The sequence below is a fragment of the Schistocerca nitens genome, chromosome 6, assembly GCF_023898315.1.
Source record: "Schistocerca nitens isolate TAMUIC-IGC-003100 chromosome 6, iqSchNite1.1, whole genome shotgun sequence".
NCBI classification, from domain to species: domain Eukaryota; kingdom Metazoa; phylum Arthropoda; class Insecta; order Orthoptera; family Acrididae; genus Schistocerca; species Schistocerca nitens.
Genome location: NC_064619.1, coordinates 621,856,312 through 621,882,873, shown reverse-complemented (window position 1 = coordinate 621,882,873; position 26,562 = coordinate 621,856,312). Strand labels below are relative to the sequence as shown.

At 43.1% G+C, this 26,562-nt stretch overlaps 1 protein-coding gene across 5 annotated transcripts in view; it reads right to left on the bottom strand.

Moving 5' to 3' along the window:
- Nucleotides 1–26,562, bottom strand: part of LOC126263719 (centrosomin-like) — a 399,259-nt gene that overhangs the window by 279,622 nt on the left and 93,075 nt on the right. For 3 of the 5 annotated variants that reach the window (XM_049960865.1, XM_049960868.1, XM_049960869.1), the window contains exon 1: nt 20,231–20,908. The exons of 1 other annotated variant lie outside the window; for it this stretch is intronic. In XM_049960865.1, the coding sequence (XP_049816822.1) occupies nt 20,231–20,310 (80 nt within the window). In that variant the 5' untranslated portion in view covers nt 20,311–20,908. Of the gene's footprint in view, nt 1–20,230; nt 20,912–26,562 lie in introns of those variants that run through there. One more of the 5 variants, XM_049960870.1, reaches the window with a different exon arrangement.

Genomic DNA, 26,562 nt, shown 5'->3' with positions numbered 1-26,562 from the left:
ATACTGACTTTTTGATTACCCTGTACTTAAGATTAGATGGCATATCATGTAACTAGCTACCGAGTCGAATTACGGAGAAAATAAGGAGTGTACCGCACAATCATTATTCGTACTTCTATAAAAGTGGTCACCCGTCATCACACGAACACTTCTCGCACGAGATTTTGGATCAATAAATGGAGAGCACTACAGAACATCATGAAAATGTGCGAAAAACAGGTTTCGGACCAAAAACAAACAAAAAAAAAGTTTTTGAAAGGTGGGCCTCTGCAGCAGTATTTCAAAGAGTAAACGCGAGCGGTACACAGGCCGTATTTGCTCATTGATTATGTTAAACAATTACTGTGCCACAATCATTCCTTCAAGTAACTGGTAATGTAATCGAACAGGAGGAATATGATAGGGCTCAACATTCGCAAAGCGTCTAGTTTCGTTGAGATTTGAAATCTTGAGGAAATAAATTTTAGTAATGGAATATTCAATAGCAAATTTAATTATTAACTATTAAATCACGAAATACACTGAAAACGTTTAAATGTTGTCATCCGTAGCTTTTGTAACAGGCATGAAAGACTTCATACTTTTACAAAAAACAGCGATTTTTTCCTATTAATTTTTTCTACAAATTTCAAGCAGTATGGGCACAAAATCATCTTGTCAAATTTGTAAGTGGAACTAAAAATACGTTGCTTAGTGGGGTTTACTTGCTTTTATCGGCCTTTATCGATGAAATTAGTGACTAGGTTACCACTATGTCAGAACTACAATCGAGTTATAATGGAAAGGAATGTCTACGTACAGTACATTTAACTTCATAAAGCAAGCAAACCTATCAAGTCATATAAATCAAACTTACAATAAGAGTAACAGCAATCGATTTTTGTAATTTTTTGTATTCTTGATACGTGAAGTTCAGAAGTCAAATATAAATACTCCTAAAAAATTCTCGAGAAAACCTACTATGAAATATTGCGAGGAACTTTAATTCTCCAAAATGAAGGCGACTTAAATGATAAGCAGTGTGGCACACCCGGTACCTTTGGAGAATGGTAATCATGTAACCAATGGATCACTTTCGAACTTCGCTATGGTTTTTTCTTAATTTTATTTTTTCGTTCATTTCGGATACCTTCATCACAAAATATAAAATTCCTCAAGTGTGTACTTATTAGCATATATTAGTTTTAAGCAAAACGCATGTCTTTTTCTTTCCAATTACATATTGCACGCAAAATTAAAATTTTGATTACAAATATAAATTCTTAATTATCGCTGTTATCTATATAATATAAAGGACTGTTAATCAAGACTGCTTAAATGTTAAAAAATCGTAAGGTAACAATTTTCGATAAAAATCGACAGTTATATCTGCAATGCAAACTGGAATTTTGTGTGCGATGTGTAATCATAAAAAGACGTGCAGTTTTCATGAAACTAGATTAAATTTGTGATAATTAGTATATATTTGATAAATTTTATATTTATGACGGTATTCGAACTGAATGAAAAAATAAAAAAAGACCACTCAGATTTGAACCAGCGATCCATTGATTACCTCATTAACATTCTCCAAGGCTACCGAGTGAGCCACACCGCTTGTCGGAAAAATCTTTTATATTTTAGGGAGTTAAAGTTACTCAAGTTCCACGGAAACTGGCATCGAACTACTTAGGAATGAGTGAGTTATGAACGTACCATAAACATAAAAAATTACAAAAATCCGATTGCTTTATGGTTTCCTTGGGTTATCATTTAACACATTTTGTATAGGTAGTGCTTAACTAAAAACAGTGGAAATAATTGCAGCTTTTGTGTGACTACCATGACTCACGCGAAAAAACGAACACTAGTGTTAAAACCTATTAAAAAAGTTGATCTGGCTAAATTATTCCAGACTAGAAGTGCCTGGAAATTATTGAAGAGAAAGCAACGAAAAGAGCATGGGCTCACGTGCCGCACTCACAGCTTGAGTCTTGCCAGTACCTCTCCCCTAGCTTCTGTACTTCACACAGGCTCTCCAGGACACGTTGTACTGTCTCAGCTGGAACAGAGGATATCGCGGAGAAGTGACTTAGCCACCGATGGAAGAAGGTTTTCGGCCATAGCGTCCTATCTTGTAAGCGATGTGACAGAGCCTTTCAAGCAGTCATTACGTCGGAAAAGCCCCAAACAACACACTACACCCAGGAAAGATGGTTCAAATGGCTCTGAGCACTATGGGACTTAACATCTATGGTCATCAGTCCCCTAGAACTTAGAACTACTTAAACCTAACTAACCTAAGGACATCACACAACACCCAGCTATCACGAGGCAGAGAAAATCCCTGACCCCGCCGGGAATCGAACCCGGGAACCCGGGCGTGGGAAGCGAGAACGCTACCGCACGACCACGAGATGCGGGCCACCCAGGAAAGTTACTTGCACAATGAATGTGTCGTTGTTCACAGCAGTGTCGGATGTTTTGACACACACACTGGTAGCTTTAAATGCTCCGTGAAAGACAAGTTTTCGAATTAGAAACCCGGTCAGGCGCACACTTTTAATTTCTTACGGCAATTCAGTTCACGCTTACCCGAACACTGTAACTGGAAAAAACACATTCCGCCTATGGAGACGAGTGCAGAATCTGTGCAAACAGCTGGCCGCTGGCGCTAGGATCTATTGTGACGCCTGTTCCACTTTCTTTGGCAAGCGAGGAAACGACATTGTCCCAGTTCCAAGTGACCTCCGCCCACCACACGCTCATATGTGCAAATGTGTTCTCGTTGTCAACGCCACGTGAAGTGTGCAGACCGGCCACGACGAGAATTATGTTTGGTGCCTTCTCAAGGCAAGTTTCTGGAGCAGGCAGGAGGTTGACAACGGGGACGCCACTGCCATCCTGTGCAATCGAAGCGGCATGCGTTTTGCAACACGAGGGAGTTCCATGTCGATTTTGAAGCACGTATAGCTAGAGGTACCAGTATGTCGCTGTAACGCAAACGTGTACAACATGCTAGCCATGTTGGACTTTCTATTAGACATGAGCGCCAGCGGCGAAACCGGTTAATGGTAGCCAAAGGGCAATGCCTTCAAACCTCCTAATGGGCGCTACTGGCAATTTTATCTCAATGCCCTCTAAGAACTGTCCTGTCTGTTCTCGACTATTTTTCTTTGTATTAGGCTATACGACAGCCCAAGTATTGAAGTCAAACATGATAACTATGTTAACACTGAAAAAACTCCAAAAATATATATTAACACGAATTAGATTTATGAAGGATGCATGCGAAAGTTAATACGAGGGCGGTTCAGAAAGTAACCTCCGATTGGTCACAGTGCGGGTTGTGGGGGGAGTAGCGACGCCATCTGTGCGTTCACGCACTCAACAGGTCAGTCGGCATCAAGCCGTGGTCGAGTGAACGTCGTACCTGCGCTAGTTTAGTTTTTGTGGCAGTTTGAAATGTGTGCTGAATAGAAAACCCCGCCAAATGTGAAGTGCGTGCTGTCATAAGGTTTTTTACAGCCAAAGGATATTCTGCAGCAGCTATTCATCGTGAGCTTTGTGCCGTGTACGGACCAAGAGTTATGAGTGAAGGAGTTGTCCGTGAATGGGTACGTTTATTTAAAAGTGGACGAGAAAACGTTCATGATGAAGAGAGGAGTGGTAGACCATCATTGGTGACTGACGAACTCGTTCAGACAGTTGATGCAAAAGTTCATGAAAATCGACGTTTCTCAATGTCGGAGTTGTCTACTGGTTTTCCACAGATTTCTAAGACTCTCTTGTACGAGATAGTGACAGCAAGATTGGGTTACCGTAAGTTCTGTGCACGATGGGTGCCCAAAATTCTTACCGACCACCACAAAACTCAAAGAATGGCCTCTGCATTAGACTTTCTGTCACGTTATGAGGACGAAGGAGAACCATTGTTAAACAGAATCGTGACCGGTGACGAAACCTGGATTAAGTACGTGAACCCTGAGACAAAAGAACAATCAAAGATGTGGGCACATTCAAATTCGCCTACCAAACCAAGAAAAGCCTCGCAAGATTTTTCTGCCAGAAAACTGATGGCAATGGTGTTTTGGGATGCCAAAAGGGGTGTTGTTGGTTGAATTCATGGAACGTGGTACGACCATTAATCAAGACGTGTACTGTGAAACAATAAAAAAGTTACGACGGGCTATACAGAACAAACGCCGTGGTATGCTGACTTCCGGTATCGTTTTTTTGCACGATAACGCCCGTCCTCACTCTGCTCGCAGAACAACGGCCCTTCTTGAGTCCTTCAAGTGGGACGTTATCAACCATCCACCTTACAGCCCAGACCTGGCGCCAAGTGATTATCACCTCTTCATGCATTTGAAGAAATGGCTCGGGTCACAGCGGTTTGATGACGAAGAGCTCAAAGATGCGGTCACAGGCTGGCTCCAGGCACAAGCGGGTGATTTTTATGCAGAAGGAATTTCAAAGCTTGTGAAGAGATACGATAAGTGCCTCAATCGCTATGGAGACTATGTAGAAAAATAGTGCAAAGATGTAGTTGTAAGATGTATATATTAAAATATTTTTATTTAACTTTGTGTATTTTTTTAAATCAACCGGAGGTTACTTTCTGAACGGCCCTCGTAGCTCAAACAGCACAAATTCATAACGAAAAACGTTCAACACTGCCTAGTTACAGGATTGTTTTGATTTAACGCGACTCAAATAACCATAAGGTTAAAAAAATATTTAAAAAGCCACCAAAAACTGAACTACAAGTATCAAAATTAAATTAACATACAAAATGTTACATAGTTAGCCTTAACGAAATGAAAAAGCGCCATCACATTCACTGAAGGCAACCATTTACTGTTACAAGAATTTATTGTGTTTTAAATTTTCCTGCAATATAAGGAACACGTTAACCAGCACACTTTCAGAAAAAAGTTTAAATTTATGTATAATCTTTATTGTAATTAAGTTCAATTTAGTCCTTTTTGGAAGCATTTCTCGGCCAAACAATCCCAAAGTGAGTACAAGATTCTATTAATGAATGCACTGCTAGCAGCACAAGAAATGAGGCTTTTCAGCAAAGTAATAAATCCTGTTGGTAAATTTCCTTTTTTGTGCTGTTTTCACCTCTATTATCTTCCACCATCTGTCTGGAAGGAACAGTGTTAAAATTAAACCAGGAAATAGCGTGGCAGAAATATTATCAGAAACAGCAATCCTAAACCACACAAAACTTGCAATCCACCCTGTATGCATCTCTATTAGCCAGTTTTATCCACTTTCTTTGTGTTCAGATAGTGAAAGGGATCTAGTATTTGTTCCTTTAGGCTTTTTTTTTTATTACGTTCCTATAGGGTTCTATGACACCGCTTTCTAAAAGATCGAGCCACAGTTCGACAACTTGTGCTATATTTGTGCTGCCTACTCGTTGAAGGTCCAGGACTCTACAAACCTCTGACAGTTTTCCGAGATGGTGAGTGGCATCTTGACAAAATACATTATCCAAAATTTTGCTAAGGTCAGCAAGTACCACTTCAGAGTGCTCTGTTACAATTACAACATATTTAGAATAATTACCAATAGAGGTGCATAGGAAATCATGCTGGGAGTTTCGCTTAGCACAATTCAGGAGCTGCGGCATAAGACAATTCTTTTTCTTTGATCATCCATGTGGTTGATGGTGGTTCAGAAAGTACTTATGAACGTCGCCAAAACGCTTTAATACACTCACAGGTGTTACTACTTGTAAGAGTTGATTAACTTGATCATAAAAAATTTAAATTTAAGTATTTCATTGTCAACAGGGAAAAAATTTAACTCTCTGGGCTTTTAAAAAAATATCCTGCATTTCTTTTCAAGCTTGGCTACTTGGGATGGAACTGTTAAAAGAACTAAGCAATTTAGGTAAGAGTTCAGAGTACATACAAGTCTGTAGAAGAGTTTATCTTAGGAAATATCGCTCAAGTCCTATGGCACACAATAGGTAGCCCTCTTCATCAGTTAACAGTAGTAGTTTAAATGATGGGTAACGACATATGTATACTAGATCCATAGCACACAGACGAATAGTATTATCCCCATGAGAAAAGCAGACCTTTAGAGAGCAGTGTGCTATACGAGCCTGGCCAGAACTGCTAGTATACGCCAAGTATAGACTGGCACTCTGAGAAGGGTGGCTAGGGGGAGGGGGGATTCTGGAATATGTGAAGCCCATGTAACACAGAGTAACGTTAGCTGGGAGTTTACTACATACGGCTCCGAAGCCGCGCTGTTGGCTGTTAGGCTGCTTGTTTCTAGGAAGCTTCGTATTCTTATGCTTGTTTGATACGGCGCTAATTTATTTGTATGTTATCTGCGCTGGCCAATCCGGAGTCCTATCGGCGACTGCCGTTGCAATCCTAAAGCGCAGTCACGCTGAAAGACAACCGATTGGAATTAATGTCACAGTGCTGTTAAATTACCGCGGATGGCTCCACGGTGGAGTAAAGACAATTATCGCTTCATTTAATGTATACAGGGAAAGAGACGTGCTTTCACGATGAGAATGAGTTTTCTTACATTACAACGAACATCTCTGAATGCTGAAATTTTGGCAAGCGTTTCAAGTAATATGTGTATCTTGAGGCTAAATGCAGCTTTTATCGTATCAAGACGTCATGTGCTTTTAACACCTTCAAGATATCTCTAACGTCAAATTGTATTGAAACATGACTAACACGACACCTGAAAATTGAGACAGTAAGTTTCATTATATATATATATATATATATATATATATATATATATATATATATATATGTGTGTGTGTGTGTGTGTGTGTGTGTGTGTGTGTGTGTGTGTTTACACGAGAGGTATGTTAGAGTAAGTACTGTAATATGCTGCCCCGACTCTTCTTGTTACGTACGGTCTCCAAATGTCAGTAGTAAACCTCTTCCTGATGCAGTGCAGAAAGCCTTCTGTAGAGTCTGCTACTGCAGTTCGTTGAGCATCTCTCGCGCTTACTAAACGCGCTCTGTCGGATATTCTCTTCTACAAACACAACTTGATAAGCATTCCAAAAGGGAAAACATTCCGGAATAGTTTGAACACGTATTTGTAAACCACATCACTTGTATGGATTACATTTCCTCAAGATTCGTCCACTGAATCTCAGTTTATCTGTATTCCCAATAGTTTATTTTATGTGATTAGTATGCTTAAAGTCGCTCCGGACAGTCACTCCTAGGTATTTTACACTTGTTACTATTTCCAGTGATTTTAAGCCAACAGCATAATAGAATGTTAATGGATCTCTTCGTCTATTTATGCATAATACGTTCACTTCTTTGCGTTCAGGGCGAACTGCGAGTCCATGCACCAATCATTGCTCCTCAATGGGCCTTGCTGCATTTTCTTTGGCACTTCAATCTTCCTACAGGCAATGCGATATTCTATAGACAATCCCATGGAGCCTCGTAAGTTATCCACTAGATCATTCATATACATTGTAATCAATAATGGCCCTCTGACATTCCCTTGGGATGCTGCAGAAATCAGCATATGTCTATTTCGACCCGTTAACAATAAAATATTAAGTTCTGTCTCTTATAAAATCCTGAATCCAGTCACGAATCAGATACAGTACCCATACAGCTCACTAATCGACAGTGCGGAATTGTATCTGGTCATATCTGACAGCATCACCTAGGCGCCTCCGCCTAGAGCAAACCTGATCAAACAGCGCTCCGCAAACGCTCCTGGCTAGCGCTGTAAGTGCAGCAGCGAGTGGGTCTGAGGGACGAGGAGGAACAGGCAAGGGCTACAGCCGGACGGCGTTAGAGCGAGGCTGTCGACTTGTCACACTTTGCCAACAATAGCAACTGTGTTACAGTAAAGAAGGCCATGCAACGTACTTAATACGATAGCGAGCTATTGAGAGCTTTAAAAACTTCCAATGGAACATCATTACAAAATTGGTCACGAAGACGGTATGATGCGTTTGTCTTCTGACGAGCAAGAGTGAATGTTAATGAGGCTATCGGGTGGGGGGGGGGGGTGAATGGAGCCAAGTAACAATATCTTTTATGGTGTACACCACCTATTGTTTGATTTCATTAGGTCTTAACACAAGGAGGGAATCATTTGGTAATAGATATGGCGGACAAGATGTTATCAAACACAAATTAATCCTGTGGAAAACTCATCTCCGAGTTCATGACCTGAAGCATTTTCCAGAACTCAAGACAGTGATTTGTGGACTAGACATGACTATGTTTCAATAACTGAAACCATTTTATGTATTCTCAGAGAAGTTCGGAAACTTTGCACGTTTAAGACTCATTTCGATTTATGTGTCAAACTTTTCTCACTTTTGGTTGCTGATATACCTCCTCATTACCTCTGACTTGAGCTGATAGACGTAGAGTGTAGCACCGCGCTCAATGACTTGTTTCTTCAGTCTACAAATTTACAAGACTCATAAAAGTTATCCCAAGAGCAAAATCCTCGACTACACAGACCAGTCGCTGAAGTTACTTCAGTTGGGTTGGGTTGTTTGGGGGAAGAGGCCAAACAGCTAGGTCATCGGTCTCATTGGATTAAGGAAGGACGGGGAAGGAAGTCGGCCGTGCCCTTTCAAAGGAACCATCTCGCCATTTGCCTGGAGCGATTTTAGGGAAATCACGGAAAACCTAAATCAGGATGGCCGGACGCGGGATTGAACCGTCGTCCTCCCGAATGCGAGTCCAGTGTGCTAACCACTGCGCCACGTCGCTCGGTGTAACTTCAATGTTTGGTTTAACTTTTTCTTCTGTTATGAAATTGAGAAAGCCGCCAACTTTCGGATTTAACAGATTTTAGTCTGCTTAATACCATATGTTTGTATTACGAACCACAGTTCCAGATATGTTACATAGACTAAAATCGAAATGTACATAAATTTATAAACATCACACCTTAATGTTAAATGCCTGTATGTAAAGTTTTTTGCACCGCACCTTTCGTATTAGTACTACCTACCTAATGTACTTGTTGAACTAAATTTCCTTTGGCGTAAAAATAAAAACTAGAATATAAATACTGTTGATAAAATCTCCCTTATCAATGTAGGCTGCAATATTCGCCTTTCAGAAGTAGTCGCGCTATTTTGCAAGCACGTCTTCCTAAGTTCCCCGCACATACAGCATTCAGCCGTCTCACGTTGCTGCTAAGAGCAGCGCGGTGGTGGTGGTGGTGAAGTCAGAGCACTCAGCAGATTTGGTTGCTGCCCTCTGAGCACAAATATTGGTAAGGCCTAGTCTACGGCGTTTCTCAAGGTCATTACTGGAATCCACGTTGATTTTTCGAGACGATTTTTTAGCGTTCCAGAACCATCACAATGCGCGAGCATAAAACTTGTACCATAATTATGTGGCAGACTGACGTTCGCAATATACAGGCCTACAATTACGCTCATCTGCCAGACGACACCGTTTCTTCTTACTGTGCATCGCTCAACACAACAATATCTAACTGCGCTAGCATCATCCGAACTTCGACACTTAAACGTTTCGGCAGTAAATAACTTGCCGTAGATCTCAGACAGCACGACAGCTTTTGGCAGGCAAGCTAGGCATCCCAGCTGCAGCTAGCCAACAGTGATGCGCGCCGTCAAACAAACGTTCGGCGAAACTTGCTCCTGTACAGCTTCCGGAACCCGAGCCTCGTATGTAGGCTGTTCTTGCAGGGTAGGCAACATTAAAAGTAAGTAGCTTTTGTGTCGCGCATTTTCAGTAAAGAGGAGATTTACAGACGATCAACGGTCGTCTTAAGTTTTTGTATACTCTAATTTGAAATCTTATTACTACAGATTACAAAATACTACTTAACTACTACATGTTGCTGATGCTAGTAGAATTACTGGATAACTAGCATTGGCATTGCCAGGAAAACAACTCTGGCCGACCTGTACAGACTCCCGCGCCTACACAATCCTCTTTCAGCAGTGTTAAGTTACAGTACAGTACATCCCGCTTGTTGGACTGGAAGTAAGTTGGCGCTAACCGGTAAGACAGACTATTCTGACAAATTCTGGTAACCTCCTTTCCCTCACATCCGTTACTATTCGCGGCAACCAAAATAGAGCAGCTTGTAGAAAATGAATAAGATCGCGCTTCAAAGTCTCGTCGACAACAGGTGTAGCGCTGCAACGGCCGAACTGTATACGTTTTGCGGAGAATTTAGGATAGTGTACCAGTGAGACTTACCGTCTCAGCTTGAAACGTCGTGTTAAATCCAGCAATCCACTGTGGAGCCATTCGCGGTAATTAAAAGGCACTGTGTAGTTAACTCGGTCCGATCGTCTTTTAGCGTGACTGCGCTTACAGATTGTGACGTCAGACGCCGGCAGGGCTCTCGATTGGCCAGCGCAGGTAGTAATGAAAGAAATTACCAAGAAAATAGCATCGGATCTATCACCTGAAAGCACGCGAAGCCCCTTGGGACATAATAGCGTAAAGTCAACAGTGCCTGCTTCGGAGCCGCAACTATCACAGCTGCAACAATTTTAATCCATGTGACATGGGCTTTATACCCCTAGTATCCCCTGCCCCCTCCCTCTTCTCAAAATGCCAGGTTATATTTGCTTACAGCAGTAGTCCTCCTAGACACTGTACTGATTGACAGAACAAGCTGTGATACGGGAAAGTAACAGAGTGCACCCCAATCAGGCCGCCTTCGCTGCTCTCCTGCTAATTCATTTCTATCTGAACCCACGCGTGTCAAAGAAATAAACAAAATGCCGCTTGTCAAATTCAAAATTGGTTCAAATGGCTCTGAGCACTATGGGACTTCTGAGGTCATCAGTCCCCTAGAACTTAGTACTAGTTCAACCTAACTAACCTAAGGACAGCACACACATCCATGCCCGAGGCAGGATTCGAACCTGCGACCGTAGCGGTGCTTGTCAAACTGGGGAAGTCTTCTGTTCTGTACAGTCCGAACTCTCTCACTTGCCAGGTACAAACTAAGCTGTGAACTGCTTATAAGGCGTTAAGGCAGCCAAGGCAACCAATGAGCTTCCAACTGACTTAATGTCTCAATTGCTTTAATGTATTTTCTTTATTCACAGCTACATGTAAGAATCATGATAGAAGGTTGTATACATGGAAGAACCCTGGAGATACTAAAAGGTATCAGATAGATTATATAATGGTAAGACAGAGATTTAGGAACCAGGTTTTAAATTGTAAGACATTTCCAGGGGCAGATGTGGACTCTGACCACAATCTATTGGTTATGACCTGTAGATTAAAACTGAAGAAACTGCAAAAAGGTGGGAATTTAAGGAGATGGGACCTGGATAAACTGAAAGAACCAGAGGTTGTACAGAGTTTCAGGGAGAGCATAAGGGAACAATTGACAGGAATGGGGGAAAGAAATACAGTAGAAGAAGAATGGGTAGCTTTGAGGGATGAAGTAGTGAAGGCAGCAGAGGATCAAGTAGGTAAAAGGACGAGGGCTAGTAGAAATCCTTGGGTAACAGAAGAAATATTGAGTTTAATTGATGAAAGGAGAAAATATAAAAATGCAGTAAATGAAGCAGGCAAAAAGGAATACAAACGTCTCAAAAATGAGATTGACAGGAAGTGCAAAATGGCTAAGCAGGGATGGCTAGAGGACAAATGTAAGGATGTAGAGGCTTATCTCACTAGGGGTAAGATAGATACTGCCTACAGGAAAATTAAAGAGACCTTTGGAGATAAGAGAACCACTTCTATGAACATCAAGAGCTCAGATGGGAACCCAGTTCTAAGCAAAGAAGGGAAAGCAGAAAGGTGGAAGGAGTATATAGAGGGTCTATACAAGGGCGATGTACTTGAGGACAATATTATGGAAATGGAAGAGGATGTAGATGAAGATCAAATGGGAGATACTATACTGCGTGAAGAGTTTGACAGAGCACTGAAAGACCTGAGTCGAAACAAGGCCCCCGGAGTAGACAACATTCCATTGGAACTACTGACGGCCTTGGGAGAGCCAGTCCTGACAAAACTCTACCATCTGGTGAGCAAGATGTATGAAACAGGCGAAATACCCTCAGACTTCAAGAAGAATATAATAATTCCAATCCCAAAGAAAGCAGGTGTTGACAGATGTGAGAATTACCGAACAATCAGTTTAATAAGCCACAGCTGCAAAATACTAACACGAATTCTTTACAGACGAATGGAAAAACTGGTAGAAGCCGACCTCGGAGAAGATCAGTTTGGATTCCGTAGAAATACTGGAACACGTGAGGCAATACTGACCTTACGACTTATCTTAGAAGAAAGATTAAGGAAAGGCAAGCCTACGTTTCTAGCATTTGTAGACTTAGAGAAAGCTTTTGACAATGTTGACTGGAATACTCTCTTTAAAATTCTAAAGGTGGCAGGGGTAAAATACAGGGAGCGAAAGGCTATTTACAATTTGTACAGAAACCAGATGGCAGTTATAAGAGTCGAGGGACACGAAAGGGAAGCAGCAGTTGGGAAGGGAGTAAGACAGGGTTGTAGCCTCTCCCCGATGTTATTCAATCTGTATATTGAGCAAGCAGTGAAGGAAACAAAAGAAAAATTCGGAGTAGGTATTAAAATCCATGGAGAAGAAATAAAAACTTTGAGGTTCGCCGATGACATTGTAATTCTGTCAGAGACAGCAAAGGACTTGGAAGAGCAGTTGAACGGAATGGATGGTGTCTTGAAGGGAGGATATAAGATGAACATCAACAAAAGCAAAACGAGGATAATGGAATGTAGTCGAAGTAAGTCGGGTGATGTTGAGGGTATTAGATTAGGAAATGAGACACTTAAAGTAGTAAAGGAGTTTTGCTATTTGGGGAGCAAAATAACCGATGATGGTCGAAGTAGAGAGGATATAAAATGTAGACTGGCAATGGCAAGGAAAGCGTTTCTGAAGAAGAGAAATTTGTTAACATCGAGTATAGATTTAAGTGTCAGGAAGTCTTTTCTGAAAGTATTTGTATGGAGTGTAGCCATGTATGGAAGTGAAACATGGACGATAAATAGTTTGGACAAGAAGAGAATAGAAGCTTTCGAAATGTGGTGCTACAGAAGAATGCTGAAGATTAGATGGGTAGATCACATAACTAATGAGGAGGTACTGAATCGGATTGGGGAGAAGAGGAGTTTGTGGCACAACTTGACCAGAAGAAGGGATCGGTTGGTAGGACATGTTCTGAGGCATCAAGGGATCACCAATTTAGTATTGGAGGGCAGCGTGGAGGGTAAAAATCGTAGGGGGAGACCAAGAGATGCATACACTAAGCAGATTCAGAAGGATGTAGGTTGCAGTAGGTACTGGGAGATGAAGAAGCTTGCACAGGATAGAGTAGCATGGAGAGCTGCATCAAACCAGTCTCAGGACTGAAGACCACAACAACAACAACATGTAATACTCCAGATAATAGCTCGAATTTCAAGAAAAGAGGTAGGCAAAATGAAAAGAGTGTGAGGCCGGGAAATATTGAAGAGGGAGGGGAGCACTCAGTGAACTCTTTTAGTAGTTCGATGCAGCTACAATAATTAATTTTAAAAAATTGCGTGACGGCTTACTTAGCTTGCGAATATCCAAGGAAGATATCCAGCCCACACGCGGTAAGTAACACGAAGATCTTCAACACAAAGTTTTTCCTGATAATACTTCCTTCACACTATAACTAGCTTCGATGTCAGCTAAAAATTACCAGCACAGACTATTTACCGATCGTGGATGCTGAAATAAGAATCAACTGCATGATCATACAGGTACGTGTTGTCTTAGCGACTAGTGCATTTCGCAAAATAGTGTCGTTCTCGCAGTAAAGGACCTAGCATTATTAATAAGACCATGACAACTAGTTATAAATTCATTGAACACCCTGTAGTATAAACTAATGTAGTTATATAACAGTGTTCTTGGGTACGCCCACTAGATCCAGAGGAGGCTACACAGGCGGTAAATGCATGAAAGAGGCACTGAAAACCCTATAGCAATGCAATGGAGAAGTCCAGATAGGCAGATGTATTTTCCAAGAACACTAGTTCTCTGAATTACGTTTTGTAAAGAGCCTAAACCATAAGAACACTCAGCGAGTTGGAAACATTAACTGAAACAGCTGACGCCATTTTTAAGGTACGTCAACATATCATCCCATGCCAGTGACAAGTCGCAGTACGGGTTCAACTTTAATGTTTCTTTGGCGCAAACACATCGCGGGAGATGGACCAGTGATTAAGACACTCTGCTTGCAAACGGTAGGAGTCATCCAACGTTAGTAATTTCGGATCCACATAGTTCCTTCGTTCCTTATAACAGTATTAGAGAAGTCAGCTACGAAAAACTTGTGGAAAAAGATGTTATTGCATCCATGTGCTTTAATATATACCTGATTACTGGAACGATTTTTTTTTCCTATGCTTCCGGCTTATGAGAAAGTGACATAGAAAATATTTCAGAACATCGACTGCTCACAGAGTTTTTAAACAACCTGCCGTACTGATAAGTACGGCAGGCTTACGAAGTTCGCCCTCTGCTATTCTCCTCACACTAATAGCATTTGAAGGTCAGGGCCCGAAGATCAATTTCGTAGAGCAGCACCAGGCAATAAAGTAAAAACAAAATAAAACTTGAAAATCTGTCTTTGAAGATTAGAAGATTTCCGAGCGCTGTTTAGTACAAAACATTTGTTGCATTTTTTTAAACTCGTTTTCAAAGTATCTGACGCTTGAATTTATTGATGGGAGGTCAATTCTTTAAGGAATCTGGGTTTTATTGGTTCGTCAATAATATGCAAATGCTTTACACTTAAAAGGCATGGAAATCATCTAAGCTGATTTTTCTTTTTTCATAAATGCATCGTACTTTCTTAGGAAACTTATGTCCGGCCACTGATCTTCGGTTCCTGTAAGTATGAAGGAAATCGAAGAGGGCCACTCCGTATCGTCCCTTTGCGAGTGTTTCCCGCAAACTGCATGAAACCTGGAGCATGCCGAATGGGCGCTGATACGCGAGATCTATTTGTGTGAAAATGTCATAAAGCCTAAAACAACTTTAAAATAACAGTTACTACATTTTCTGTCAGATCACTACGGTCAGAAAAAAGCAATGTGGTCAGAAAAAAGCAATGTGGTCAGAAAAAAGCAATGTGGTCAGAAAAAAGCAATGTGGTCAGAAAAAAGCAATGTGGTCAGAAAAAAGCAATGTGGTCAGAAAAAAGCAATGTGGTCAGAAAAAAGCAATGTGGTCAGAAAAAAGCAATGTGGTCAGAAAAAAGCAATGTGGTCAGAAAAAAGCAATGTGGTCCGAAAAAAGCAATGTGGTCCGAAAAAAGCAATGTGGTCAGAAAAAAGCAATGTGGTCAGAAAAAAGCAATGTGGTCAGAAAAAAGCAATGTGGTCAGAAAAAAGCAATGTGGTCAGAAAAAAGCAATGTGGTCAGAAAAAAGCAATGTGGTCAGGGAAAAGAAAGTGAAACAAATCGCTGTTTCATGCTCTACTTTACTCCCTCAAACTAATGGACTACACCTTTCCAGAGTCTGATCGCCCCTGCGTCAAATTCAGACTCCAACATACGTAAAATCGAAAATGTATCAAATACTAATGTGTTGATTTGGTGCTCGTACCATGAAGATACCCTATGCGCGCATTCTAGGAGGGCTGTTGATGAGGTGACTGACGGATTGGGTAAGTAGATAGAAATCGAATTGCGTCGATTAGTATTGTTTGCTTTTTAGTTAGCAAAGAACACTTGTTGGTGCGTCTACAGATTCAGTAGTGAATCCGTCTAGTTAACAATAGCTGAAATGTCACATGTAAATGAGTTTGAAATAATAATATTTGTTGAGATTTGAAAGCAATAATTACTTTGTTGTCTAATAGTTATAGTTGGTACCGACCGCAAAGCATTCACAGCTAGTCAGCAAAGTTCGATTTTTACCGATTTGGCCACTCTCATCAACCATATTGCAGAGAGAATGCTTACACCAAGGGTATAGTACGCAGACAGACAAGATATGTCTGACACGGTCCGCGAATTAACCGGTATTTAAACGGCAGCATACGAGGGTAATCCCAAACGTAAGGTCTCCTATTTTTTATAAGTATATAGACCTGTTTATTTCTACAATGGTTTACATTAGTTTACAGCTTGAACATTTAGCTATTTTTCGACATAATCACCATTTCTGTCTATGTATTTTTGTAGACGCTGTGGCAGTTTTTGTATGCCCATGCCATACCAGCTCGCGGCCATGCTGTTCAGGAAGTTATGAACCTCTTCTTTCACCTCGTCGTCGGAGCTGAATCGCTGGGACCACAATTAACGCTGACAGGTACTGTGAGACTCTGAAAAAACTCCAACGGGCAATTCACTGCCGGAGAAGAGGAATGTTGAGCACGGGCGTACACATTCTCCATGACAACGCTCGCTCGCACATAGGCAAACCGGTGCTCTCCTGCAACAGCTCCAGTGGAACAATCACCCACCCACCCTATAGTTCTGACTTGGCGTCCAGCGACTATCAAATGTTCTCTAGGTTAAAAGAACATTTGGCCGGAAAGCGATTCAGCCCCGACGACGAGGTGAAAGAAGAGGTTCAGAACTTTCTGAACAGCATGGCGGCGACCTGGTATGTCATGGGCATACATAAACTGCCACAGCGTCTACAAAAATGCATCGACAGAAATGATGATTATGTCGAAAAATAGCTAAATGTTCAAGCTGTAAACTGATGTAAACCACTGTAGAAATAAACAAGTCTATGTACTTACAGAAAAATAGGAGACCTTACTTTTGGGATTACACTCGTATGTTAAAAATATATGTATTACACCTGCAGATCTGTCGAGAGCTACCATCTATATATGAAGCACAAAGCTGACTTTTCTGTTATAGTGATGTAAAGTGATGTAAAGACTTCGATTTAACCTTACGAATTATTTAGAATGCAAGAGTGTTAAGAGCCCTGGTAGAGTTCAATGGCGTATACAAATTGTGGAAAACGACGACGACGACGACGCAAACGCGTGTGGTGCTGATTTAAGTGCCCAGGAATGGAAACGGAAGCAGAAAATGTGTTAACATTGTATTAACATACTCGAACCATTCGTAATTTATATGGATTATCAGTCTTAACTATACTTGCTATGTGTTCGACACACTGCCATTGATCTTCAAACATCAAAGCAAATAGTTGCGGTCTTCCATGCGTGGACACAAATCTGTAATTGGCTCTACATCCCTTCATAATTACCGTGTTCCACGCCAATTTGAACCTGTTTAATGTATTTAAGCCCTGCAGTCCCTCTACGATCCCCCCCTCCTCTTCATTACCAAATCGTGTATTCTTAGTTGCCTCAGGATATGTAGTTTGTATCAGCTGACAGTACCTCGCTACTTATCCGCTTTACCCACTTAACCTTCTGTATTCTTCTGTAATACCACGTTTCAATAGCTTGTACCCTCTTGTCTCAAAAATCATGATTTTATTGGCAGAATTGTGTGTGTGTGTGTGGAGGGGGGGGGGGGGGGGGGAGAGATTGTCGAAGGGGCCAAGAGATGAACACAGCAAGCAGCTTTAAATGGACGCAGGTTGCAGTAGCTATGCGGAGTCGATGAGGCTTGCACAGGATAAAGTAGCAAACCAGTCTTCGGACTCAAGACACCACCACCACCACCACCACCACCACCACCACCACCACCACCACCACCACCAAAAAATTCTCTTTTTCGGAAAAGCTATTCTTCTTTTGCGCCAGTCTAACAGCAGAAGTAAATACGATATAACATGCTGCCCTAATAGTGAAACTTGTTTAGTGCTATTACTGCCTCTCACCTGATCTAAATCAGTATTATCTGATTTAGACTACACACTATTATCCTCCCATGGCTTTTTTGTTGTTCATCTCGTAACCTATTTTCGTGACAATATGCATTCCATTTTACGGATCTTCCACGTCATTTGCTGTCTCTGAAAGGATTATAATTTCACGAAGGTACACAGACATCGGTAGTATGACGTGTGCCGTTCCACGTTTCAATCTAGTCCAAAAGGCGCCACTGCTGACAGTGACGAGCTACAGCACAAATGCTGCAAACGTTTAGTGCGGTTAAGACCAATATCGGTATTTTGTTCGTGTCTTATTTTCTTTGTCTTGTGATACCACCAACCGTTATTTTTTTTATATGGAGTGTGTATGATAGTGTCTTGACAAATTGACACACTACGAACATTATTTTATCAGACGTAGCTACTTCTTACTACTCGCCTATCCTCGTAAGAAGTTACGAGACGCATAGCTACAGCGTTGGTGATGGCAGAGCCCACAGTTCCGTGTTTAACGGCAAACTGGCAACAGCCGTTGGGCTGGTGGCCCAATGGAAGTCGCACCCAGCTGGGCTGGTGGGAACACGGGACGGACAGCGAGGGGACCGCACCAGCTGCGAACAGGAAGACAATGTGCCGCGCAGATGTGTATTATGCGCCCTGAGCCCCCTCTAAATGATTCTATTTATAAATCAAGCGCCCAGAGCGCTGACACACGGCACCAATGCTAGCTGGGCTACCGTCTGAAATACGAAAGGAAAGCCGGGCCCAGCGTCACACAGAGTCAGAAAAACAAACACGCTTGCGATCTCGATATCTCTCTCTCTCTCTCTCTCTCTCTCTCTCTCTCTCTCTCACACACACACACACCACTTTCTACGTTGGCAACAATGAACGTACAAACTTTTTGTTTTTATGTAATAACCGTACGATACTATAGAGAACACTGTTCACTCCTATCACATACATGATAGTTTAAATGTTATAGTTTCTTCAGCAAATTATTTCTTCTTCTTCTTCGTCGTCGTCGTCGTCGTCGTCTGTTCGAGCATCTTGTAGGGTCAAAAATTTTGTTCATTTAGACACGCCAAACTGCTACCAATGTACTGGCGGCCCTCTACAGCACCGTGGTCGTCATTTCACGAAGTCGTCGCTGGGAACAACAAAGCACCATCGCAAAGAGAAATGCGACGAAAGTAACAAGCGACTCTAAACTACATAAAATGTCAACTAACGAGACTGCTAACCTCATTACCAACCAAAAACTTTAAAAAACGCCTTATTCACCAACAGGAACCGATACTTTACTGAAATATGTTGTTGCCGATAGCCTGCACAAAAAGTCTATCAGGCCTGACTAGACAAAATAAAAGTCTAAAACAAGTGCAAAAAAACACATGATAAAAGCTTATTCAGAGAAAAAATTGGGGCAAGTTATTAAGGAAAGGGAAACAGAGGTTCCCTGGCTAAGAGTGGTCAGCAAAAAATCAGGTCCTAGAAATATCATGAAGGTAGACATTACGTATTACGTTTAGTGAAAAATACAGCGATTACTTTTTGCAATTATGCTCAAAGCTATTTACAAGCTACATCGTAATTTCTTTTTTACGCGATCATCGTGAACAATCCCGAACGAAATAAATTTAACAATAAAAAATTATTTTTCCGTGGTGCCTATGAGGTCTAAGGTCCATATCTCGTTGACCTCAAGAACATCCTTCCCCATACAATGAGTGACGATATCCCACGCAAAGATAGTTACACGAAACAATGAAACCACATCAAATATCAGATGTAACGGGGAAAACATGAATATTGTTAACTGTTCCTCGAATGTTACATACAAGAAATTAGGTACAGGTTCGTTGCCGTTGGACACAAGGTAGATAAGGATTTAATACCCCGTCAAAGAGGTGGTCATTTGATATTTAGCACCAGCTAGTTTTTGGAATAAGATGGGTAAGTAAATAGGGACGCTGGACAAAATCAACAACGAAATTAAGTTAAAAACTTGCTCAGATTAGTAGATTGCCATGATAAACAGTACTGCAGTAATAGTCATGTGCTGAGATGAAGCAAAACTTTAGATACCGCATTTTATGTTAGTACGCATAAAGCGGGCTTCCTAGTTGGCGAAACCCCCTCCATGCGCAATCCATCAAATTTCTTGCATAACCACGCTACTAGGCAAGTGATACAGGACGCCAGCGAACAATGACGCCTCTACTGCTTCCATGCCCTACGGATTCTCAGTGCTACCATGAGACATCTTTCGCGAGAGGAAACGCGGCCCCATGAGAGCTCTTACGAATCCTGTAGCTTCACTTGCTAGACAGAAACGGAAGGGTAGCAGCCGTTACAGACGGAACAGCCTGGCTGGCTGGGGGCGAGAGCTAGCTGCCCGCAATGGCGGCGCGGAATACTCACCAGAAGGGGCTCTGTTCAGAGCTCTGCACGGTCGGACGCCTCGGCGGGCTGCGGATCGTACCGAACCTGAAGACGGACATCGTTATTTACAATACTGCGCGACTAGTCACAGTTCTCTACGGCGAAGCGCGGCCACCCAACTAAACAGATGCTAAGCTATCAAATTTACAAAAATTTACACCACTTTCGAAACACTACGGTCGGATTACAATGGACGACGAACGACGGCGGAAGTTCCTTTTCTTTAATACTTTTCTTCTTGTACTGCAGGTCCACACACGGAATCACCACTGCTTTCTTCACGGCACAATTTCGCTCCGAATACGAAAAATTAATTACCCGATTGAGTTTTCGGAACACGGAATCTGACGGCAATTTGGAAAGAGTTTGCACGAGCGTTTTATAAATTCTTTCTTATTTTTTCTTAAGCTCGACGCACTCGGCAATAGACGGAACGAATAGCTCGTGTGTACTAGCGGAGAAACCGGAAAAAAAAATTACGCGACGCGGAAAGGGAAGAACGGGGCAGTCCAGAACCGGAGGGGCCCTCGCATGTCACGGATCGACAACGAGCTCACGCCAGTGCTTTTTCCTCCGCTTGAGCATCTTGCGGTGGCGGGCGAACGTCGTCGGCGGTCATCGCGGCGGCTGGCGTCGCCGCATCCACGGAACACGACCTCGCGCCATCGCTGTCTGCTACACACTGAGCGCCGGGGTCGCCCGCTGCCGCCGCTCGGCGCTGGATGCTGGTGCGCCGTTGCTAGGCGACCGCTACCACGCATGCCCGGCGGCTGCGATCGATGTCAGCCCGCACACACTGTGACCTCCCCTCCCCTTCACCCTCTGCCTTATCTCACGCGAGCGCGGCAAACATCCTGTGGAGACGTTAGGCGGGGGTCCTGTAGCGGTTTTATGAGGCGACGCGTGCGCTTCCTTCGTAGCTAGGCCTCCGCCCGAACAAAACCAGGTTGGTGGCACGTGAGACGCGAAGGAAATTTTTTTATTCAGCGTATATAAGAACTGGAGATTAGCCACTGTGACACCAAGAGGGTGGAGATTCAAAAGTGCTGAAATGACCAGAAAGTCAAGGCCACCTGATTATATTTACGCTTGGGGTCGCGTTTGGGGGAAAATAAGCACAAAGGACAAAAATAATTCGCAACCCCCTAGGAGACGCCACGCTAATGCCGCGTAACCTCGCCTCTAACCTTGATAGTGATCTCGTTTCGGCGAGAGTGAGAAATGCCAATTGTTTCCACATCCTGCTCAAACCAAGCATTGATGATTAGATCCATACAGGTACCGAAGTGCGCGAATGTTGATTACTGTTCCAAATAGTGCCAGACATACCCGCATTACATGGAATCACGATTGGGTGACTTTGCGGGACAGAGGTGCGGTAGAGTGTCTCAGGCGTTCTTCAAACTACGAACGTGTGGGTGCAGCTCTGCGAACACTGCTGTTGTCACCTTGCAGACGGGAGTGTCCACAGTATGCTCATCATAATGTAAAAGGAAGGGATAAACTTGGTCGTCGAAAATGTTGAGATAAACATCTGCTTCATATTTACGGAAACCTGAATCAGTAGGCCAAAGACATGGTACAAAAAACAATAAAATGGCTCTGAGCACTATGGGACTTAACTGCTGTGGTCATCAGTCCCCTAGAACTTAGAACTACGTAAACCTAACTAACCTAAGGACATCACACACATCCATGCCCGAGGCAGGATTCGAACCTGCGACCGTAGCGGTCGCGCGGTTCCAGACTGTAGCGCCTAGAACCGCTCGGCCACTCTGGCCTGCTACAAAAAACATTCCCAAAACAACACACAACCATATCCGGCTTAAACTACGCCCTCCACACATTACGGGGTAAACGCCATATTGAAGCCTTGCATCTGTTGAAAAGATAAAATCGCAACTCGTCGGACCACATCACACGCACCTCCAGTCAGCTACTATTCCGCATCTGCGTTTGGCCCACCGATGTGTGCTACTGTCAGAAATGGCCTTTTCCCAAGTATCCGAATCCTCATGCCCATCACAAACACTTTCCATCAAAATATTAACTCGGAAACTGGTTTCGATGCTTTTACTAACAGTAGCTTTTCACTGACAAGACGTGACATTCATCTCTTCGTCGCTGTTGGTTATGCTCTTTTTTTCCAACTTTTACGTCTTGTTACATGGCTGTGAGTGGCACAATTCCTACTAGATACGTTGGATAGTCTCCTTTGATACACCAATGTACTGGGCAACTTCATTCACCATGTGCTCATGGGCACTTCCAAACGCGACAGGTCCTTCCTGCTATTTTTCACGAATACACGTCGACCCATCTACTGTTCTAATTCCATATCAACAACACTTCGAAGTGACCAATGTACTCTTAAGGATGACGACGACAACGACGACGATGATGTTTGGTTTGTGGGGCACTCAACTGCGCGGTTATCAGCGCCCGTACAAATTCCCAACCTTTGCTCAGCCCAATGTCGCCACTTTCATGATTGATGATGAAATGATGAGGACAACACAAACACCCAGTCATCTCGAAGCAGGTGAAAATCCCTGACGCCGCCGGAAATCGAACCCAGGTCCACGTGCTCGGGAAGCGGGAACGCGACCGCGAGACCACGAGCTGCGGACTCTTAAGGAGGTAGCACATATTTTGCCTCGTGATTTTCCCTTTACCAGCAGCCGAGCGAGTACGAAACAGCAAGGCTGTATTTACTAAAGTTACGAATCCAGATCAGGCGATTGTACTGAGTATTGTCCCTGATGATGATGAGGTTCCATACTCCGAGGAGCGAAGGGGGGACCCGCATCGCCGTACTAAGCAAGGTCCTAGTGGAAGTAGTTTGCCATTGCCTTCCTCCGACCGTAATGGGAATGAATGATGATGATTATGAAGACGACACAACAACAACCAGTCATCTCGAGGCAGGAAAAATCCCTGAACCCGGAACCCCGTTTGCGGGAAGCGAGAACGCTACCCTAAGACCTGGAACTACAAAATCGCTGCTACTCCTTTTCAGAAACCATTTGTTCATCTGGCCTTTTTACAGAAATCTTTGATGCGGTTGGACCTACGGAACGGTAACGTATACCTGCATCGCTCGAGCACGCAAGCCACTAAATCTCGGCAAAGTCCACCTCGCTATTTGCTACTGCAGCACAGTTTCAGCAAAGAGAAAACTAATATTTCTAGCAGACATGCAGCTCAACTGTCTGGTTAAATGATGATGGCACCCTCGACAATAGGATATTCCGTGTGTAAAATAATTCTTCATTCGGAACTCCGGGAGGGTAAAACTCAGGACGATATCAGGAAAAACGAATCTGGGTTTCTACGGAGAATGGAATGTTGGATGCCTTTACCTGCAGTTAGAGTAATATAATTTAAAACATGAAATAGGTAGGCTGAAATTAGATATTATGGGAATTAATGAAAGCGCAGTGGCAGAAAGAACGAGTCTTCCGGTCAGGTGAATGCAAGGTTATAAATAGAGTCAAATAGGGGTAATGTATGAGCAGATTTAATAATGAATAAATACGAATGCGTATATGGGACTATAATCAGGGAAGCAAACACATTATCGTATCCAAAACAGACACAAAGCCTACACCAGAGCAGTACAATTTACATGCCGATTAGCTCCGCATATGAAGATACTGAAAGAATTTATGATGAGATGAAAGAAATTTATCAAATAGTTAAGGGAGCAAAGGAGACGAAAATTGATTGATTAATTAATTTCTGGGTTGGGGGTTGGGAATGGAATTCAACAGTAGGGAAAGGAAGAAATGAAATAACAGTAGTAGAATGTGTACTGGCGAAAAAGGAATGAAAAAGGAAGCCGCAGAAAGTTAAATCTGCGTCGGGTAGATATCGTCGACCAAAATGGACTTACTGCTAAGCGCTGTGCCAGCGCGATATTTGTCCTAAGAGGTCCGCCTGCTTAGCTGGGTGGTGACGTGCTTGTCTCCCATGCAGCGGGCCCGGCTTCAACTCCCGGCCGGGTTGGATATTTTCTCCACTCGTGGACTGGGTGTTGTGTTATCATTTCATCCTCATCACCGGCACACAAGTCGTCCAATGTGGCGTCGACTGCAATAAGACTTGCACTTGGCGGCCTAAATTCCCCGGATGAGGCCTCCCGGCCAACAATGCCGTACACTCATTTCATTTCATACTAAGAGCTCTCACACTAAGTAGAGCATCTACGACGGGTAGTCAAAGTTATAAGTATTACAAAGAAGAAATAAAGTTTAGCATCTTTTTTTCCCAGGAACCTGACAGTACAGCTCATACACACTGAAATACCTGCTAAATAGTACCGCAGCAAGCCACTAAAGGAGTATAAATAAAATTGCTAAGTTCCTTGATGAAGTGGGGGTATTCAGCAGCGATTCGGATTCTGCATTTCAAGGGAAATAACTCTACAACCGTCTGCATTGGATAGGCGGTAGTGTACAGCAACAATGCACCATTATATGACACGGTGGTTACGTTACCCAGATGCTTCCAGTATTATGATGATTTTAGGTGAGGGTCGCACACCATCGTATCAGCGTCCTGACAAAAAGTCAGCATACCAATCTCATAGGTGGGGACAAAGGCTGTCTCCACATGCAGAGCAGTTTATAATGCATTAAAGTATGTCTCCCTTCCGCAACAATTTAGGGGTGAGGCCTAACAATTCACAAAATTTCACCACTTTTGCATCGCTGGAATCAGAATCGGCGAGGATGGTAGGCAGATCTCCATCGAGACTGAGGGGTGACCGGATATCATCTTGTAAGACACACGTTGCCAAAATATGCTACTCTGAGCAGAGTAGTGGATCCTACCGCCGGAGGAGGAATCCAGGTGTTAAAGAGCTATGTCCGATGCGCAGCCTGGTAAGCAGAACCCCTACCAGTGATGAGGCTGACGAAGTACGCCATGCCTGTGTGGTCGATTAAAGCGACTGCAGTTTGTTTTTCGTCACATTCAACCATTCAGCCTCCCACTGATGGATGAAGCGCCTGTCAGAAAATGGTTTGTTGTTTGGATTAAAAGAGGGGGGAAAGGGACCAAACTACGAGGTCATCAGTCCCTTGTTCCAAATAAAAGAATGCCACAAGTGTGAGAATAAAACAAACGACACAGACAAATCAAAACGGAATGAAAGGTAAAATCATAAGAACGATGAAGGGCAACAATCATGTAAATGGACAAAAGGGGACAAGAAAACCAAAGAAACGCAAGAAACGGAATGAAGAGGTTAAAACAAAGAAGCAAATTACCACGGCTGGCTAACCATGAGAATAAAAAAAGGAGAAGCCAGCCACTCGGCAACACATTAAAACCTCCATCCTAGAAGCACTAGGGAGAGACAGAGGGACAAACGATATGCGCTAAAACTTAGATCAAATGATAAAACCTACCCTCACGAATAAAACGTAAAACTAAATCAGCTAATGAGGAGCTGTTACATAAAATCAGCGACCAGTAACGCCAGATTTCGTCGCTGGGCAGTCAGAGTGGGAAAATGCTCCAGAATATGTCACTGTCAACTGGGCGCTGCACCGACATTCAAAAGGGTCTTCACGGCACAGAAGGTAACTGTGGGTTGTCCAAGCGTAGCCAATGCAGAGCCGGCAGAGGACAACTCATTCCCTGCGAGAGGCCCGCATGGAAGACTTCCACACATTTGTAGTCTCCCTATTGACACGCAGTTTGTTGTGCATACCGTTATGTCATTCAGTCTCCCAAAGCCGAGAAACCCTACAGCGTAAGGCAGAACGCAGGTCAGGTTCAGAGATGCCCATCTCCAGAAGCGGTTTCCGCGTAGCCTGTTTGGCCAGCCTGTCGGCATGTTCGTTGCCTGGGATGTCGACGTGTCCTGGGGTCCCCACAAACACAACTAAACGGTGGGACTGGTCCAGGAAATAGGAGGACTCCTTCCTGGAGGGACGCTACCAAAGGATGGTGAGCGTAGCACTGGTCGATAGCTTGTAGGCTGCTCACGGAATAACTACACAGAAGAAATAATTCCCGGGGCATGAACGGATATACTGAAGTTCACAAGAGATGGCCACCAGCCCTGCAGTGAATACACCGCAGCCATCGGGCAAGGAATGCTGTTCAAAATGGCCCTTGTGGACGTTGGCGAGGCCAACATGACCATCAGCCATCGAGTCGTCGGTGTAAACCACTTCAGAGTCCCGGAATACGCCAAGAACAGAGAGGAAGTGACAGCAGAGAGCGACAGGAGTAACTGAGTCCTTAAGGTCATGCAAAACGGCCTGATGAATCTGCGGCCTAGTTGTACACCATGGAGG